Source organism: Protopterus annectens, chromosome 2.part1 (assembly GCF_019279795.1).
Source record: "Protopterus annectens isolate FY-2018-M chromosome 2.part1, PAN1.0, whole genome shotgun sequence".
Lineage (NCBI taxonomy): Eukaryota > Metazoa > Chordata > Ceratodontiformes > Protopteridae > Protopterus > Protopterus annectens.
Window position 1 is genome coordinate 1,665,813,266 of NC_056729.1, and position 21,253 is coordinate 1,665,834,518.

At 39.4% G+C, this 21,253-nt stretch overlaps 1 protein-coding gene across 3 annotated transcripts in view; it reads right to left on the reverse strand.

Moving 5' to 3' along the window:
- The window catches only part of PLEKHN1 (pleckstrin homology domain containing N1), a 186,306-nt gene that overhangs the window by 67,976 nt on the left and 97,077 nt on the right, over positions 1-21,253 (reverse strand). For all 3 annotated transcript variants that reach the window (XM_044063094.1, XM_044063095.1, XM_044063093.1), the window contains exons 6-7: positions 10,246-10,385; positions 1,637-1,786 (exon numbers count right to left, since the gene is read on the reverse strand). In XM_044063094.1, coding sequence (XP_043919029.1) covers positions 1,637-1,786; positions 10,246-10,385 — 290 coding nt within the window. The remainder of the gene's footprint in view (positions 1-1,636; positions 1,787-10,245; positions 10,386-21,253) is intronic.

The following is a 21,253-nucleotide window of genomic DNA, read 5'->3' on the forward strand; positions in this document are numbered from 1 at the left end:
ACATTTTATTGTATTAACTGGTTTCACATGTAATTAATCTCAAAACTCCTTTTCTTCTGAAAAACATATGTCTCAACCTCTTAGCACAAAAAATCTGGACAAAGCCTAAAATAATGAGGGGACAAAGGCCCAAAAAGAGAGGCTAATTTTAAATATTGTTCTCATAAACATAGAAAGTTGCTAGAATGACAGGATGTGTGTTAGTATGCATTTTCTGAAGGATATGAAGTCTGAAACTCAGTTGTATGTCATTATTTATTAATCTGCCAGAAAAACACAAATTTAATGAGGCATAGGCCAAACATATGAGGTAAAAATCAGGACAGTTGATAGGTATAAGGGGTGGAACCTATATTTCTGCACTTCTTAGCATCCCATTCTACAACTATATGCAAGTTATCACACTAATACAAATACACAAAGCACAAAAATCTGAAATCTCTAACTGTAAACATTTTAATAAAACAGTACAAACCTTCCTAAATCCCCATTTATGGGACAACCTCCACACTCCCCAGCTTATGTATAACAACTCAACAGTCACACAGATATGCACAAGGGAGAAATCTCCCAAAACATAGGAATCACTTCTGGTGCTGGATATGCATTGATTAAGTGACCAAGCAAAACATCAATTGCAATCTCATTGAGCAGAACTGCAAAAAAGACAAGCTGTAAAATAAAAAAAAAAATGTTTTTTCAGGGGGGAAAGTCTCCCCACACCCCCACACCTCTACCTCTGTATGCAACACTGTAATGGACAATTGGCAGCCTACTGTGAATCACAGACTGGTAAGTTTTGAGAGGAAGACATTCCAGCAGGAAAATTGGAAAACGACTACAGGAAGTTAAAGAGCAGCCCAGAACTTGTGGTTGTAACACTACAGAACAAAAATTTCAGGAGATTCAATACCTGTTCCAGGGATATTATCAGAAAAGACCAACTGTTATATTTACACTTCCATACAGCAAGTATTGTCTAATAATGCCCATCAAAACCTGGCTTATAAAATGATCTTATATGGCCTATAAGATGATTCTAAACAGCAGAATGTATGTTCTTTCTGTGACCAAGTAAGATTTCTCAGGTAAGGCAGTTTTCTCTCACCACCCCATAATATCTTGGTTGAATAGGTGCGCTAAACTGTTTATAAAGATTGCATTTACCCTTGTCTTTATGGCCAAGGTAGTGTCTGAAAAGAATCCACAGTGAACCAATCCATTTACCCAATTATCAGATTAATAAAAAAGTTTGGGTTATGATTTTATAGATTTTTAATTAGGTGACAAATGTGTTTATGTGTCTGCAGATATTTAGTGCAGTGACAGATCACAGCCAGTTCAACTGATAGATGGCTTTGTGTCATTTTATTGAACCTAGCATGTTATACATTAAATCATATGATAATGGGATTGACCTGGTGTCCTGGATGAGTAACTGCTCACAGCAAGCATTCTGACCCACATTGTCAAATGCTCATGAGTGAAAACTGGGCTAACTGTCCTGAAGGGCCATTTTAAGCCTAACCAATAAACTGAGGTCACAGGAAAACCCTCTATTTTGTGTATATGAGGTAAAGGTCATAACCATTATGCCAAAACTACCCCCATATCATGTTTAATGAAATTAACTCACCTCAAATGGAAGATGCTGAAGCTTGACCGTTGTGACCCATACCACACTGCCAAGGGATTCCCTCTGTGACCCTTCCCAGTCCTGAATTGGGTCTTTCTGCACCGACCTTCGCAGCGCTTCCTTCTCTTCGGTCTCATTTTTCTTGTTTTTCTGCGTGAAGAAAAGCACAGCTTAGTACTGCCACTATTTAAAACCATTAAAATCTTCTAAAAGCAACATGGACTCCAATAATCCCACCTATTAAACAGTAACACGATGGGTGGGATCAGCAGAGCAAGTCCAGATTAAAGTAAAGGTGCTGCAGCTTATCCCACACCACAGGTGGCAGCTGCTACATCACCTGCCTTTGACTTTTGCCAACATACACTTATTTTACTCCTGTCTTAAGCAACTTATGAATCAGCTTTTTTCTTACTTAGAAATTGCTGTATAATCACTTAAGTGATTCTGAAAATCCTGCACAGTGAGACTTAAAGCAAACATTTTAGTCTTTCCTTCAACAAAACTCTTGACACAGCTTTATCCAAGGCAAAACCTGATGTATGTTCATTAAATGTTACATTGAACAGTCCTTCTGCCTATCTACCTAGCCCCTCCTCACCTAAGCTTCCCTCACTTTTGCAAACACTTATGTAATCCCACCTCATCAGCTTCCCTTCGTACCTGTGCATGGCATCTGTTGACACGATAGTATCCACCAGTCACCCTTCGCTGCAGTGCTTTCACACAATCTCCTGTACCCCTTGCTAATATCCTTACCTCCTCATTTTTCACCTCACTGGCCCATGCAGGCTACTTCCTTTTAAGATGTTCCTCTTCATCTCCTAACCTCACTCTGGCATCTCCTTTCACTGTTCTTTAGGTTCACAGATATTTACCAGGCATATGGTCCAGGAGACCATTGCGGAGCCTACCCCAATTTTCTCAATTACCCCGGAGCACTGTCTGGCTAAGTGACTTGCTTAAAGTCACACAGTAGGCAGCTGGAGACTGAGGGAATCAAACCCCATACCACAATTAGTCTTCATTTAAAATCCTTAGATATCAAATGATTCCTCACTCACCATTTACTTAAACCAGTCCAGCTTATGCTCAATGCTGGACAAAAACTATAAAGCAGTAAAAATATCTGTAATGCATTCAATTTTACACTGTCTATCAAATCCACTATCAAGTCACAGCCCACAGTCTACCTACTACAGTTTAACAATTTTTGGTGGTTATACTCGAAAAAACCAAACCAATAATAACAAGAAGGCTTCGGTGGTGTGGAGATGCAATAATAATAGCAGTAAGCCAATCCAAACAGATTAGGATTCTTAAAAGACTTTATTTAGGCAAAATAAAAAAACTGTAATTGAAATCAAGCACTTTTGTCTCCAATATTGGAGACTTTTTCAAGATAGAGCATGTCCATTAAGGCATTTCTTTTATAGCACAACAGTTAACTGATACTCAAGTGATGCACCAATCACATTCAGCACTCATGAATAATTCTTGAAAGAAAAGGTGCATTGTTTGAAGCTATACATCTCCAAAGAATGTATGTAAAGTTAAACCATAAAAGCATCATTCACTTGCAGTACATAGGACACATAAAATATTACCAGGCTTAAAAACTGAACATTAACAAGCTTAAAAGGCTAACAAAACTGATAAGAGTTGGAAAACTTAAAAGTTTGAAAAGCTCAAAAGATTAAAAAAGTAAAAAAGTTAGAAAAGTTTAGACAAGGGCAGGGTCAAAATTGCACATATTAAATATATAAATATTAAAATCAAAACATGTTTTCATTGTATGTCTGAATAAATACTGTAGACAATCATAAATACTATAGAAACATTATAAAATTGTACATGTGTATATATATATATATATATATATATATATAAAATGTCATAGGACATTAATTCATCCTAAAAAAAACATTTATGAAAGGCACTAATGCAATGAAATATGATAGTATAGATAATTAAATAAATAATTAAATAAATACATATATGAATACTCTAAAATTTGTTTAGATCTACCTATACTAAAAATGCCATACATACCATATGCATATGTAAAATGAAATAAATAACCAGTGAGTGTGTATACTCTCAATTAAAAACATATATGCACAAATATACCTATCTGATTCTGAATGATTACTATTCTCACATTCAAACATTTAACCTGTTTAATTTCATAAAGGTTACCTATCTAAAACCTTTAATTAAAAAAAAAAAAACAAGTAATTGAGATAGATTCATTCAGACTTGGCCATTGAGTAGCATTTGTTCTCAATTGCCATAAGGCTTCATTCCTTTCCAGATATAGTGGCCATGGTCCTCCCCTTGGATTAAACTCCATCGGGTCAATTACAGTAAATTTAAAGCTGTGACCAGGCCATTCATCCAAAGCGTTAGTGTCTTTCCTTAATTTAATATCTCTCAAATGTTCATAAATACGATTCTTTAATTTCCTTTCCGTCTTTCCAATGTAAAAACAAGAACATTTGCAACAGAAAGCACAGTAAACAACTTTTTCTGTATGACAACAACACTTTTTCTTCAATGATACCTTTATGCCATTAATGTTAAATTTAATGCCTTCCATTATATATTGCCAATAGTTATAAAATCCACATATAGCCAGCAGTTTGAACCTGGTTGTTATTTTCAAGCATATTTTTCAAGGACTGACCTTTTCTATAAACTACAATAGGTCTTTCCCCTGTACATTGTCTGACTTCATTACATGAGGATAGAATTATCCAATTCTTTTCCAAAATCTGAAAATATCTTTACTTGCTAAACTGCAGGTGGTGATGAAGGCTGAATGAAAATTAACATTTATTGACACTGGCCTATTTAAAATCATAGTGTTATCATTGCCTGACACATCTTCAAAATTAGCATGCTGCTCGATAATAACATTCAAGTTGTTACCATAATGTATAACATCTGCATTTAAAATGGCTTGAAAAAGACCCTTTTCTCTTTTACTAATCACTTCTAACATGAAATTATTAACCAAGTCCATTGGATACTCTCTTTTAAGAAACATATTTTTCAATACATCACGCTCATTAGGAAAAGAATCAAAGCAGGAAACCATCCCGGTAGCTCGCACGATTTGTCCCTTTACTACCGCTCTTTTTTGTTTGTAGGGGTGGGCACTATCAAAGTGCAAGAAACTGTATGAATAGGTTTCCTTGCGATGGATTTCTGACACAAATTTCTTCAAAGACATGTCCTTTAACAATCTGACATCCAAATAAGAAATTTCATTTAATCCAATAGTGTGTGTGAAGTTCAAAAAGGATGTTGAATTATTAATATAAGTTATAAATTCATTAATACATTCGCTTGGTCCATCCCAGAAAATAAAAATACCATCCAAAAATCTTACATACATTTTACAGTATGTATAAAAATGTGATTTAAAGACAATTTTCTTCTCCCACTGCAGCATAACCATATTAGCATAAAGGCCGCCACAGGGAGACCCCCATCGCAACACCTACTACTTGAATGAAAAATTCATTATTAAAAAATATACAATTGTTTCTTAGAACTAGTTCAAATAATTGTTCATATACATTAATCCTGGGTTGGGGCACTCCTTTTTTGAGTAAATAGTCACAAACCCACTCAACCCCGATATCGTGAGGTATTGAGGTGTAGAGGTCCTTTACATCAATGGTTACAAAAAGGACAGTCTCACTAAACTCTAAATTGTTGATTCTTTGTAAGAAATCACATGAATCCCTACATATATTAATTTCTTCCGCCACATACCTTTTTAGGTTAATGTCCAAATATCTGGCTATAGGATATGTAATAGTACCTTGTCCATTTACTATTTATTGCTTATGCATTTTGGGTAAACCAAAAATACATGGAGTTTTAGGGTGATGGACAGTTAGAATATTAAACTCATCTATTGACAAGGAACCTTCAATAAGCAAATCATTCAATTTGTTTCTAATCTTGTTGCAGGTACCATTCAATTCATTTAAAGTAATTTTCCTATAAGCATCACCTAATAAGATTTTATTCATCCTTTGATTATAGTCACCTATATCCATAATGACGATGCCACCACCTTTGTCAGGTCTTATAACCCTTGCATCCTTATTAAAGTTTAACTTGTTCAAACCATCCATTTCACTCTTACTCAAATTAGAGAAATGTACATTCTTATCTAAATTTCTAACATCAACTTCACAAATTTTATCCAACATTGCTAATGAGGGATGTAAAGGTGGATTATAGGTACTAGAAATATGCAATGGATTACATACATGTTCTACAGATTTAAAAAGAACATTTAAATTTAATTTCCTGACAAAATGCCTGAGGTACACTAATGTCCGTGCAGTGTCAAAATGTTTCAGAGGAACAAAGGACGATCCCTTAGATAACAAATCACAATCATTAACATTAATCTGAAAGGAAGAAAAATTATACACATTAAAATGACCTTTAGAGTTCTTTAAAATTGAACAATCCTACCAAGGCTCCACAGTCACATGTCCCAAAAACTTCCACTGTACTCTCTCAACACCCTCCTTCAAACATTTACACTGTAACTACACAACCCCTGCCACCAAAAGCATCCTCCCAATACACACACTCCATTACCAAACACCTAACACACTCAAAAATAAAATATCCCTAAGATACCATAAGCAATTTACTATGTATATAAAACATATCCTAAGCACCCTCTATAAACTAACCCTCGCTGGAGACATCCATCCAAACCTTGGTCCTCCCCAAATCCAAACCAACCACAAACCCTAGTCCAAGCAACACCCCCCCCACAACTTAACTCCTAGCCAACAAGAAAATAACAGACCTACTTATAATGTCCCTAAACATCAAAAGCATATGCAATAAAATCCAAGAACTACACGGCAGCATAAGCATATATTCCCCAGATATTCTCTTCCTAACTGAAACCTGGCTCAAACCTCACATCAAAAGTGAAGAAATACTTCCACCTGAATACAACATCCTTTGCATAGACAGATTGTCCAAAAAAGGAGGTGGTGAAGCATTGCTACTTAAACACCACCTCAATATTCAACTCCAGGTTGGGAGGATGGCCTAATGGTTAAGGTGTTTGCCTTACAAACACAAGCTGCAGGGTTTGAGTCTCACAAGGGATAATTGGCTAGGCTTACAATGGCTTGCAAGGGCAGTTAGCTTAGTACTAACCTATGAACCTGAACTCATCTGCCCCTCACCACAACAATGAAGAAATCCTTTATGCCAATCTCAAACTAAACCCAAACAAAACAATCAATATCATAAGATGCTATTTCCCACCAGGGCAAAATATTACACCCCTAGAAAATCTCCTGAGCTGGGCTACTCTATCTCTACCCCAGGAAGCCATCATTCTCGGCGACTTTAATATCAACTGGCTATATTGTAATAACAGTCTCCCAACCATTCACCTAAATCTCCATGGGTTCACTTAATTCATTCAATCCCCTACCCGAATCAATAAAACCCTAACAATCATACATTACTTGACTGGATCCTAGTCAACAAAGCCCCTCACTCTTACCTAGCAAACTGCTTACCTGACAGTCTTAGTGACCACTCCCCCACTTTCCTAATTCAGCACCACACAAACAGTCTGAAGCCCATTATCCACAGGCAAACACAGAACAAGTCCAACTTCAACCCCAACTCCTTCATCTCCCTGCAAAAGATTAACTGGTCACCACTAAAATACCTCAACCTAGATGAGGCTGTCCACTTCTTCAACAGTGCCTTCCTCTCCATCCTAAACACCCATGCTCCTATAAAAAATGCCAAAGTCAGATCCAGGCATGCCCCATGGTTACAAAAGACCACCAGAACCCTAATGAAATCCAGAGATAAGGTCTAGGAGCACTGGCAACTAACAAAAAAAAACTCAGATAGGAAATCATTCCTTGACCTGTGCAATAAAGCCAAAAAGCATATAAAATTAGACAAATTCCTCTACTATAAATCCACCCCAAACTCTACCGACCACACCCCTAAGCAATTCTGGTCCATTAGTAACACTATCCTCCACCCAGGGAAGGTTGATAACCCCCAGCCATCCATTCCTCCGCCTCCAGCAGTATTGCTGAATCCTTCAACAAACACTTCACTGAAACTATAACATCTCTAAACAAACAACACTTCCCTACAACAGCCCCCCCAACTCCTAACCCTAAACCCCGCACTCATCTTTTCTTCTTCACCTCAGTACCTACCTCCAACATAAAAAGGCTATTGTCAAAACTTAAACCCATCAAACTTGCAGCTGACAACCTCCTCTCTGAATACTTTAAAACTGCAGCTGATACACTAGCCTACCCAATTTCAGTTCTAATCAACCGTTCCATAACAGAAGGCTATGTTCCCTCAATATGGAAAATATCCCACATCATTCCCCCTCCACAAAGGCACCCTCTCCACGACCTCTCCAATTACCACCCCATTGCTATCCTCTCCCCTCTCTCCAAGATACTTGAAAAATGTGTCAACACCCAGGTCTCCAACTACCTCCTAGCTAATAATCTCCTCTCCAAACCCCAACATGGTTTCAGGCCATATCACAGCACTACCTTCGCTCTGCTCTCCTTCACCAACACTATACTTCATCACAAAAACAATGGCCTCTTCTCTACTGCTGTATTTCTAGATCTCTCAAATGACTTTGACATGGTATCTCATGAGCTACTACTCTCTACTATCCCCAACCTCTCCTTCTCACAATCAGCCTGCAACTGGTTCCACAGCTATCTACACAGACGCCAGCAATCAGTAATCTGGGACGATAACATATCACCTGGCCTCCCAGTTACTCTCGGAGTTCCCCAAGGGTCCTTGGCCCTCTGTTATTCTCACTTTTCACTAACAACCTACATACTGCCACCACACAGGCATCTCTTATACAGTACGCAGATGACTCTACTCTCATCTGCTCTGCCCCACTCTACCAGTACTACAACAAATCACACAGGAATCATTCTCTTCTGTAGAAAGCTGGCTATCCAATGCTCAGCTTCTACTCAACCCAAGTAAGACAAAACTTCTCCTGTTCCAACCTTCCTAAGCCACCCAAAACACTCCCCACTTCAACATTCTCGCCAAAGACAATACCATCATCTCTCCATCAGTACACACAAAATTACTCAGTGTGGAAATAGACAACAAACTTAGATTTGACACCCACATATCTCTCACAATAAAAAATGTTCACAAGAAACTTGGTGCATTACATGGAAGCCGCCAATTCCGAAACAAGGTGGATAGAATCTCCATAGCCAATTCCCAGCTAATATCCACCCTACTTTATGCATCCCCATACTTACCAATCTTAAACAGACAGAACTACACAAGCTGGATGCTTGTTACAACAAAATTGCTAAATTTGCCACTGGAACCTCCTACCGCAGCCATCATTGTATCTCCCTTAAAGAACTAAACTGGGTAGAACTCCCACAACTCCTTCACTTTAATCAACTCACCCTCGCTCATAAATTTATTAACCACCCCCTTAACATCCCTCAAACCCTTCTACAACCTTATCACCCCACTAGGCTCCTAAGATCAAGCAACAAAAATCAACTCACTGTTATCAAGCCCAAAAACTCAGCAGGAGAAGCCATATTTTCATGTATCATAGCTAAACTTTGGAACAATCTCCCACTCTCTATAACTACTCTACCTTCCAGCAGCCTTTTCAAGACTGCGCTCAAATTTGCACTGGCTTTGTCCTTGTTCTAATCCAGACTAACACCCCCACCCTTACCCCCCACACCTAAACTCTTGACCCAAGTATACTACCGCCACTATTAACCACAGTCAGAAATAGCTAGTTGCCTTTACATACTTTAACATCTTGTCTGACAATGTTGTTACTAATATTATAAATGACAAGAAACTATTTTAACTTGCAACATTTACTGTATATACTGTTGATAATCAATATCTTGTTATTGTATTAAAGCCAACAGCCTGTAATGTTGTTTACTATTGCTGCAACTTTGTATCTCTATTTATCATGTACATGATGTGGAGCTTTTCTCCCCAGGTATCCGCTGACAAAGGACCTGCGTCCAGTCGGAATTTCCCAGTAAACAAATGTAAATAGATAAATAAATAAATTTGTTAAATAAATACATTTACATAAGTAAATAATCTGTACACTACTTCTGTAGAACCAGATTTCAAATCCATCTACACTGTGCAATGCATTTAGTTTAGAACTGCATGTTAAATTGGGGATTACTGCTTACATGTGATTTTCTTAATGAAATGCTGCCATCATAAACCAGACCATTTATTCAGTTCACCAGTACAAAACTGTTAACAGTTTTTTTAAGCATGTATCTTTTTACATAATATAAATTATTCATTACCCAGCTTAAGTGAATGTCCATTTATAGTAGCAGTACCAGACTACAGTAAAATATATTAAGGTTACTTTCTGTAAGACTTCAGCAGCATATAACTACACTTGCAATCCATCCACCCACACCCACAACCCCTTTTTTCCCCATTTTTCAGTAAACATGCAAGTCACACTAATTTGCTTTAAGTTTATTAGTACATGAAGAGCAACTCCTTACCATAGCTTCTGAAGATATTTGACCTTTGTATGACCCACCATTTATTCTGTTTAGCTCAATGAGCTTTTCCAGGTGCTGGTGCCAGGCTTGCAGTTCTTGCTCACTTACACAGTAAATTATAATGGGATTGAAAAACTGGCCTAAAACATACAAAAAAATAATCTGGTTACAGTCTGCATGCAAATTGTGAGTCTGCATCAAATATCTACAACAGTTTTAAAATAATGCCAGCAGTGAATATACTTTACTGCAAGTGTGAGAGTCCAGTTGCCACAAATTATATAGGTTTAGCAACTGTTGTTAGTCTCCAAATGACATTCTTTCATTCATTTATTCTTGGATACATGTGACTCCAGGATGCTGAAGGATATGCTGTCATGCAATGGGCATAAGGCAGAGAACCAGTTCTGGATAGGACACCAGTCTGTCACACTGTGTTCATGCACTCATTTATTACATGGTGTATATTGGAGCAGTTTAAAGAACAACGCCAGTTAATCTAGCAGTACATCTTTAGGCTGTGGAAGGAAACTGGATTGCCTGATAGAAGCCCCATGCAGTCACAAGGGGGACATCTATATTCTGCAAAGAAGACATGTAAGCTTGGAACTGAGCCAACACCACTAACACTGTACCAATTTACCATAAAGTGCAATTCCAAAAGCACAATCAGAAATAACACTGTAATAAATAGGCAGTCTGACACATATCTTTTATAACGTACAAAACACGTAGTCAATACCTGGTCAGCCCTTTTTTAGCCAAAACAATATAAAATTGTACCCTTGTTACTGTGCACTTGTACAAATAGTTGTTATAAGCACTTGCATAACTCAGAGTAACCAAACTGAATGTAAGCTATGAGTGCTAAAAAATCCTTAAAGAAGTAATAAAGTAGTTAGACATAGTCAAAATGTTTGCGGCAATAACCATTAAAGTGAAAAAATTAAAGCAAAATATTTCTACACAGACATTATCTGGTTGATAACCAAACAAAATGAAGGAAACCAGTGCTAACAATGACAAAAGTGTAGCAACTAATAAACAAAACAAAAAGCACTGAAGAATGACCATGCACAGATCCGAATGTTAAAAGGAACCACTTTAATGTTACATAAACGCTTTAACTGCATCCCGCATTTTCATGCAAGACTGGACTTCATCAGATGCACAACAAACAAACAAACAAAATAAATTACATCAGTATAATTACTTATTACCCAAGATTCAATCTCCAATTAGTTATACACCCTTCTACTAATTAAAACCTAAGATCATTTAAATAATAATAGTAAAGTCCTTACTGTTTTATTTCAAATATATAGTATGTGTGATATGCCAAAACTGAAGGGTACTTTAGGTTTCTCCATAAACAAGTAATTATACGTATCCATATCTACCAGCCCTGGTCCCTGGGAGACAAAAATCAAATACAGAGAAGTATATTCGCAGCTTATATTAGAAGCGAACAAGCCACCGGGGCTTATTGAGTACATATCTTTAGCCCCAGTTTTAAATATGAGAGCAGCTTGATTATGATTTATATGTCATTAACTTATTTATAGCAACGATTGTTTTTTTTTGTGTGTTTTTTTCTGTCAGTATATATTTTTTATTATGTATTTCCAGCTGTTGGAATTGTAGGGGTTGTAGTATATGTTTTCTGCCACTAGGTGAAGGTTTTAGAACATATTTTACATAGGTGTAAATTTTATGTTTTTTTATTTCATTCTTTTTTCACATATGCATATACATTTTTCATTTTATCATATTGGAGTAGATGGGGTTTGCATCCATGTCTTATCATTCCTAATTCTTAGGAATTTTATAATGTTTCTAGGGTTTTGGCATATATTTGAAATAAAACTATAAGAATTTTACTATTATTATTTAAATGATCTTGTTAGGTTTTAATTGATAGAAGGGTGTGTAACTAATTGGAGATTGAATCTTGAGTAATAGAGTATTTATACTGATGTAATTTTTTTTTGTTTGTCGTACATCTGATGAAGTCCAGTCTTGGATGAAAGTGCAGGGACTGAAATTAGTATTGAAGCATTTATGTAACATTAAAGTGGTTCCTTTTTACTTTCGGATTCGTGCATGGTCATTCTTCAGTTTTTTATGTTACATTATCTGGTTGGTTAATCACATGCCAAGTTTAGGATAAAAGATTCTGCTTGGCTGATCAGGTCTTCACACCCAACATGGCACTGATGTTTAAGCAACCAGTCAGAATGCATTAAAATGTGTCACCTTTCATACTATATCCTGTGGCAGCTTCGGTTCTATGTTTTATTGTTTTACCTTCTGGGTCATCATACTGTCTAATTTCAAGGTAATTCTGAAGCCACCCACTTACTGAAACAATTCTGCAGTGATATCCTGAAAACAGTGTCTTTGTCTAGTAAGCTTACTTGCCTGACAAACAAAAAAAAAATAATAATTAAAAAATAGCAACTGATGATTTTGCTGAAGCACTTTTCTCCCATAAATTTCAGTGTGTCAGACTAGTTACAAAAGGATACACAAAGTATCTTTAGACAGTATAAAACCTGCTTCATACTCGCTGAAAACAAACTCTGACTAAACACAAAGGACTCTACCTGTGAGAGGTGTAAATGCTTAACTAAACTGGAGGCATCCCTGTCTCAACCACTAGTATGCAAGTAAGCTTAACACATACCCCCAACCACACCAATGCAACAACCACATACAGTAAAGACAAAACTATTTTATTCTGATGCAGTTAAAATCCATACACAACCCTTGTAGAATTCTAAAATCAAGACATCAGCTTAAACTGTTTAATCTACCTCCTGCATGCAGTATCAAAAGGTCTAAACAAACATATATAAAGTTCTAACACTACAGTAAACACAGCTACAAAAAGTGGTCACACAACCAGCATGCAAAGGCCCTTAAGCTAGCAGGTCAAAGCTTGCAACATCCTGCTCATAGGTGACTCCATAGTTAAGACATACAGATGCACTACCCAACAGGCTAGGCAAAGACAGAGTGACAGCTAGCTGCCTATCAGGTGCTAGAATCTGCAATGTCACCAGATCTCTCAAGTCTCATCACCCATGTACATAAATTACATGACCACTGGAAGATATGAAGAAGAAATGATGGAGTTATCAGAGTCCACATCTGAAATGAGCATGAAATTTGTATTAAGCTGTATCATATCATTGTCAAGAATGAAGCCGTAAAACAAACAAAAGATAATTGACTTTAATTATTGGCTCAGCTATAGGTGTCATTCTATGGGGATTCAATATATATCAGCCTGAGAGCAGATGGTCAACAATCCTGGCTGCTTTGCTAGAAATGCCCTGCATCTTACTTTACATTGTTTCCACATATTGGCTTCTTCTCCCGAGGGCCTTTTTTAGGTAAGGTTGTTCACCTCAAATTACCTACATAGCCAATCAAAATAAAGACAATATTAAGGTGGCACTTTTAAATGCTCAAAGCCTTAATGGAAACTTGCACTCCTTACAGGCATTCATGACCATGGAAAATATAGCTATACGTATAATTACAAAAGCTTAGTTTCAGAACACTAAAAGCTCCCCCTCAGTGTCAGGACTTAACACCTACCGCTACTTCAGACCCAACAACAAATTGTTAGATGTGGCTGGAGAGGGTGCATCTGTATAGCTAAGAAATCATTTAGTCTCTGGACTCATAATGCAGTACAATGACGTTGAATTCCTTCACATTTTCTCACAATAAGCAAAGCTCAGTACTGCATCATTGCCAACTACAATACCTGCTGCATGAACTCGGCAAACCATGAGTCATATTTAAACAAACTGACATCCCTTAGGATAGAACCCAGCACTATCTTCCTAGGTGACTTCAACTACCCCTCCATAAATTGGGGAACCCATACTACCACTAATAAGTATGCACAAAGAATCCTGATATTAATAACACCTGTTTAGACCAACTATTCCAAACCCCAATAAGGGACTTAAAAATATTAGACCTAGTTCTCATTAACCTAGTCCGTCACTGTTCACCACCTATAGTTACCAAATCACTGGTCAAATCTGACCAGCATGTGTACTCTTTACCTTAAATGCAAGACCCAACTTACCTCATAACCCCTCCATCTTCTGAGACTGCTCCAAGGCAAATCTAGTCCAACTAACTCACAACTTGACAAAACTCAAACACCCTCTTCACCATAATGACCCCACATCCCATGTGGTCTTATTCACGGATGACTTATATGTCCACCTCAAGACTTGCACTGAGGCCTACATCCCCATATGGCATAAATAGAGGGCCAAATTTAAGATCAGACCCAGCTGTTGAAACCCCAGTAGTAGCAAACAATACAATAAGAAAAAGAAACTTATGGATCATAAAAGCAAAATTTCACCTCATCAGCTACAGAGAACTCAAAAATACCAACAAATAACTTAAAAGCAAAACAAAATCCTTGGAAAGCAGGTACAAACCGAGAATTGACATCCCTGTTAAGAATAACCACAAAAGTTCTTCGGCTATGCCAGGAACCTCAGACGTAATACTCAACAATGCTGTGAGTTAAAACAAAATAGCATCACATACCCATCTCCTGAGGACAGAACTAACATATTAGAGGATAAATTCAGCTCCAGCTTTACTCCCCTATTCCCTGTGACACCAAGCACCTGCAGATAATGATGTCTGCTCGTGACTGCAAACTGGGATATGTCAGAAACTGCTTACTTCAGTACAACTAGTTTATAATTTCCCATAAAGTCCTCAACCACCCTGATAATACGCCTGCACTTAAAAATATCACCAACCCTTACAGCAACCTGAGGTCACTAAACTACTGATTCAACCATCCAAAATCAACAACTCTGCTGGGGACTCTCTGTTTGCTAACTCTTTTGGCAAAACTTGGAACTCTCTTCTTACTGATCTTACTCTTGAACCCTCTCTTACTCAGTTCAAAAAAAGCTTCAAGCTATACTTTAAAACTCACTGGCTATGTCCTTATTCAAAACCCAACTAAATCCTCCTCTATAATCTGTAATCATGTTACATTGCCTAGTCAATTTGTCAACACTGTTGATGTATGATTATATTACCTGCTTGCTCAACTAGAGCCTGTAAACTGTGTGTAACTTGTAATCATTTTATGATTTTTACTGTATGTTCTACCTTGGAGCTTTTCTCCCACTGAAAATGGGCATGTATCCAGTCAGACTATCCCGGTCAACAAATGCAAAATAAATAAATAAAATAAAATAAAATAAATAAACACTCCAACTGACCATGGGATTCTCCAGAAGGGTCTAACATGCACGAACAAGTGGTGCTTAGACCATGGTCTCAAATTAAATAATAAGAAAGTACAGTTGTGTACACTTACCATAAATGTAGATGTTCGAGTGTATTCACTGTTGCAGTCATCACACTTGGGTTATCTGCCTGCAGGTAGCCCTCAGTCATCCCAAATACAAGAGTCTTGGGATTTTTGCATCGGATGCTGTCACCTCATCCATGAAATCAGGTTGTCAGGGGTATAAAACATGCAGCCGACACCATTACATCAGTTTTTCTTGCCCCAGATGTCAGGACCCCCAAAATAGGAAGCAATCAAATGGTGTGGAACACCTCCAGTAAAAAGTAAATACTATTTCCATAAGATATAGCCAAATAAAGGATAGGTAGAAAGACAGGGGGCTGGAGGGAGGGTAACCAGGACTGCAACAGTGAATACACTCATAGATTAGTACTAGGCTAACTGCACTTGTGAGACATTTTAAGCCTAGCCAATTATCCCCTGTGAGATTCAAACCCTGTACCTTGCGTTTGTAAGGCAAACACCTTAACCATTAGGCCACCCTCTCAACCCCTACATCTACATTTATGGTAAGTGTACACAACTGTACTATGTTCTTCGTGTTTCACTGTTGCAGTCATCACACTTGGGTTGATTCCCAAAGCTGAGGAAGGGTGGGGGCAGTCAAGAAGTAGTAGGGCTGGCTAGCAGGCCTTGTAAGACTGTTGTGGAAAATCCAGATCTGGATTTAGAAAAGATAGGTAAGTGGTAATGCTTGGTGAAGGTGTGTACAGAACTCCAGGTTGCAGCTTCCAGGATGTCCCTGGTAGGGACTCCCCTGAGAAAAGCTGTAGAGGTTGAGGTATCCCTAGTGGAATGAGGCCTGATCCCATGTGGGGTAGGTTTTTCCATGGTGTTTGTAGCAGAAATGGATGCACTGTGCTATCCATTTAGAAATAGTTTGCTTTGAAATGGCCTTGCCCTTTGCCCCTGTAGTAAGGCTGACTAGCAGCTGGTCAGATTTTCTAAAAGGCTTAGTCCTGTCAAGGTAGAACCTGAGCTGTCTGTGCACATCCAAGGAGTGCAGGATCCTTTCCCCTTTATTCTGAGGATTAGGAAAAAAGGTCGGTGAATGGATGGATTGGTTTAAAGCCACACTGGATACCACCTTGGGCATAAAAGATGGGTTAGTCCTGAGGGAAACCCTGTCCGCATGGAAGATAATGAAGGGTTCTACAGCCATAAGGGCTTGTAACTCTGACAGTCTTCTTGCTGAAGAGATGGCTAGCAGTAAGGCTGTTTTCCAAGAGAGGAATTTTAACTCTGCTGAAGCAGCAGGCTCAAAAGGGGGAAGCGTGAGCTTCTCTAGCACAAAATTAAGGTCCCAGGCAGGAGTGAGAGCTCTCCTTGGGGGTCTTAAATTGTTAGCTCCTCTCAAGAACTGTTTGATCAGAGGGTGAAAGAAGAGTGGTGGCTCAGTATTGTAATGAGCGGAGATGACAGAGGCATGAATCTTACTTGATGAGAAGGATAGGCCTTTGTGGAGCAGCTCTGCTAGGTAATCTAGGATTTGAGGCAAGGTGGGCATGACTGCGTCCTTCCTTTGAGACTGGCTCCAAGAACAGAATCTTTTTCACTTTTCTGAATAGGATTTCCTAGTACTAGGCCTCCTGGCCTCAAGGATAACATCCAGCACTTGTTTGCTGAGGGTTGCTGGTAATGTAATCATGGAATAAGCCAGGCTGCCAGATTCAGGGATTGCAGCTGAGGATGCAAAATCTGTCCCTCCTACTGGGACAGCAGAGAGTGGGTCTGCTGTAGGTGCCAGGATGGCACTGCTATCAGACTGCACAGGAGTGGGAACCAGTGCTGGCGTGGCCAGTCTGGTGCAATAAAGATTGTCCTTGGCCTGTCCTGTTTGATCTTGAGAAGTACTTTTATAAAGAGGGGAGGAGTGGGAAAGGCATAGATTGAGAGGTTTTCCCATGTGAAGAATAGGGCATCCACTTTCCAAACTTGGTTGTGGGGAATTCTGATGCAAAATTTGTTTGGTTGATGGTTTTGTGGGGATGCAAAGAGGTCCACCTCTGGTGTCCCCTACCTGTGTATTAGAAGTTTGAATGAGTTTGGTTCCAGGTTTCCACTTGTGTGGGTCCATTAGATTTCTGCTTACGTCATCTTCCAGTGAATTTTGTTTGCCTGGCAGGAAATGAGCTTGCGGGTGCACTTGGTTGCTTAAGACTGTGTTCCACAAAGACATGGCTAAACTGCAGAGTGGGTAGGAGTGAGTTCCCCCCTGCTTGTTTATGTACCACATAACTGTGGTGTTGTCTGTCTTTATCAGGAGTTGTCCTGGCAGGATAAGGTATTTGAAGGCTGTCAGTGCATTCTGTACAGCTAACATTTCTTTTTGATTGATATGCAGGTGAATTTGTCCTGGGCTCCATTTGCCTTGAATGCATTTGCCTGCCATGTGAGCCCTCCATGCATAGTCTGATGCGTCTGTTGTCAGAGTTTGGATGGCAGGGGGTTGTGAGAAAGGGAATCCCTTGTTGTGGTTGCAAGCCTCTGCCCACCAAAGAACTCTGTCCTTAGGCAAGGAATGATAGGAATCACTGTTTCCAGGTCCTGAGAATGTTGACACCAGAGACTTTTTAAGTACCATTGAAGTTTCCTCATATTCAGTCTTGCATGTGGAATCAGTAGAATACATGAGGCCATGAACCCTAGAGCTTGCAGTATTTTTCTTGCAGATAGCTGGGTTTGGCTGGCCAGTAGTTTGAAATAAGTTGTCAAATAAACCTGCTTTTCTGGAGTGAGGAATGCCATCTGGGAAGTTGTGTTCAAGCTTGCTCACAGGAATACAATCTTTTGGCTGGGTACCAGATGTGATTTCTTTTCGTTGATGGTATACCCCAGAGAAGTTAGGAATCTATTTACAAACATCAGGTGCAGAAGTAGCAATTCCTGACTGTCCACCTGAATCAGGCAATCGGCCAAGTATGGGTAACTTTGAATATTTCTCTGCCTGCCATAAGTAATGGCTGGAGCCAGGCACTTTGTGAATACCCTGGGTGCAGTAGATAAGCCAAAGGGAAGTGCAGAGAACTGATAGTGCATAGAGCCTACCCTGAAACGTAGATATTTCCTACAAGATTCCCTTATGGGGATGTGCAGATAAGCTTCTTTTAAGTCTAGGGTGACTAGCCAGGAGTCCTTGGCTAGCACAGGAAGGAGCTTCTGGAGTGTAAGCATTTTGAACTTTGGTACCACCAGGAAGGTGTTTAGAGTTGACAGATCCAGAATAGGGCACCAAGAATTCTCTTTCCTGGGCACCAGGAAAAGCCTGGAGTAGAAATCCTGTCCCCTTTGCTCTGCTGGAACTGGTTGAATAGCCCTTATGCTGAGAAGAGAGAGTACTTGCTTTTGGGCCTCTGTCCACTGGTTTGGAGGAAGACCTGGCAATCCACTTGGGGTTGGCAGGTAGTGGAAATATAATCTGTATCCCTGGGATACAATGTTTAAGACCCATCGGTCTTGGGTAATATACCCCCAATTTTTTGCATGCAGGGCAAGTTTACCTCCTAGGGATGCAAGTACTTTGGCATGGCTGGGAAGGATTAAGGACAAGTCATTGTGAACTTTTTCCATGGGGGGTGGCTTACCACTCCCAGTTTTTTAGGAGGGAGCACTCCATTGTTTAGATCTGTGCATACCCTGAGACTGTTTTCTTTGTGGTCTTTTGGCCCTGGGTTTGGGCTGAGAAGGTCTGGAAGGGACTGGAAAGGACCAGTTTTTGAAGGCCAGTGCCTACTGAATCTAGGTGACTGTACCTGTAAGAAATCTTTTTAACAGTTTGCATGGACTTAGCTTTTTCCTCCATCTTTTTAAGAACTTCTTCTGCTTTAGAGCCAAACAAACATTCTTGGTTTTATGGGGTATCTAGTAATTTTGCCTTGACATGGTCTGGCAAGATTTGTTCCTTCAGCCAAGCATATCTTCTCAGAACAGACCCAGTGACAGCAGCCCTGCAAGATACTTCTAAGGTATCAAAACCACACTATGTTTACCAACTTGGTTTGCAGAATGCATCAAGTCTTCTAAGTCCTTATTTTCTGCACAATCAGGAATCAACAACAATTTTTGTTTAATTAGATTGATAATATGCTGCTGGTACTTCAACATGTGAAACTGGCAATTTAAAGCCCAGATGGCAAGAGTTGCAGAGGTATATACCTTCTTACCCCATCTGTCTAGACCCCTAGAATCCCTGTCCAGAGGGGTAGGATTTTTGGCTGTAGAAGCCTTAATACCTTTAGGTCCCTGGGAAATGGTCTCTTAATCAGCAGTGGGATTTTTAAAGAGACATTTGTGAGAGTCAGGTACTCTGTAGTATCTGTCAGGCTTTCTAGGAGCTGGTGGTAAAGTATCAGGGGTAAGGCTGGATTCCAAGAAGTCATCATCTACAGTATCCAGAACAGGGGGAATAGCTAGAGGCCTGTGCTGGGGCAAGTCTAAAAATTCCCTGAGTCTCTTTTTGGACTATGGGTAGTCCTGGCTTTCCCAGCAGAAATGCTCTCTTAGGGTATGCAAGGTTTCAACAAAAGAAAAGTCCTCTGGGGGGAGGCTGAGGGAATAGAATCCTCTGCATCAGAGTCCTCATAGGTAGACAAGGGTATGTCCTGGTAATCACAGGGGTCAGAGTCATCATACTCATGGCCTGAAGAATCAGAAGGAAAATCAGTTCTTTGTCTTTTAGAGGGGGGAAGGATGGCTTCACCTAATTAAAAGGTAATCAAGTCTTCAGCCATTCTAAGCATTTGTTTCTGTGGCATGGGAGCTTGAGAATGTGCTTTGGTCATCGGTTTCCTAGGCATAGTGCGAACTCTGGGCCTGAGACATTTGGTAGATATAGTCATTAATGAAGTAGTCGGTTTGATACGAACATCAGAAGGTCTGAATACACCCTCAGAAGCCTATGACTGCACAGCAGCTCCGGACCCATCCAAGGAAGAGGCATCCGCAGGTTCCATAGTCGAAGAAGCATCTCGCTGCATACCGGACTCCGAATGGGTCTTAGTAGAGGCCTGCGAATCTGTAGAAGCGGGTAACAGGGGCTGCAAAAGCACCTCACTTAGAGTACTGGTGGACTGGCGACTAGCTTAACAGAAGCGTCAGCGGCAGTTTTGGACCTATGTGGTCTGTCTCTGTCTTTACCTTTGCGTTTTTTTTGGAGGATCGGTAGTCGGATGGCTTATCGAAGCCATTTCAGAATACAGACAGCAAGAGCGAAAGAATTTAGAGACAAAAATAGCCCAATGACACATAGTTCAGGCATTGAACAAAGCACAAAACTGACAGCGAGGGACGTCGTGGTCTGGGCCTAAACAGGTGATGCAGTAAGAAAGAAAATCTTTTCGAGGTATTTGCTTTCAACAGGCAAGATAATTGTTATTTTTTTCTGACATCAGTTAGAGCAAGAAAAAAGGATCCCCAATGGGGTACTTAGCTTTAGAAGACTTCAGGTTTGAAACTCGAAAAACGAAAATTTCATGTAACTGCCGACCGACACTTGTGAACTGCTTCTGCTTTGAGCTCCCGCACTGCAAGGAAATCTGATGTAATGGTGATGGCTGCATGTTTTATACCCCTGATGGCCTGACGTCATGGATGAGGCGACAGCATCCAATGCAGAAATCCCAAGACTCACATAGG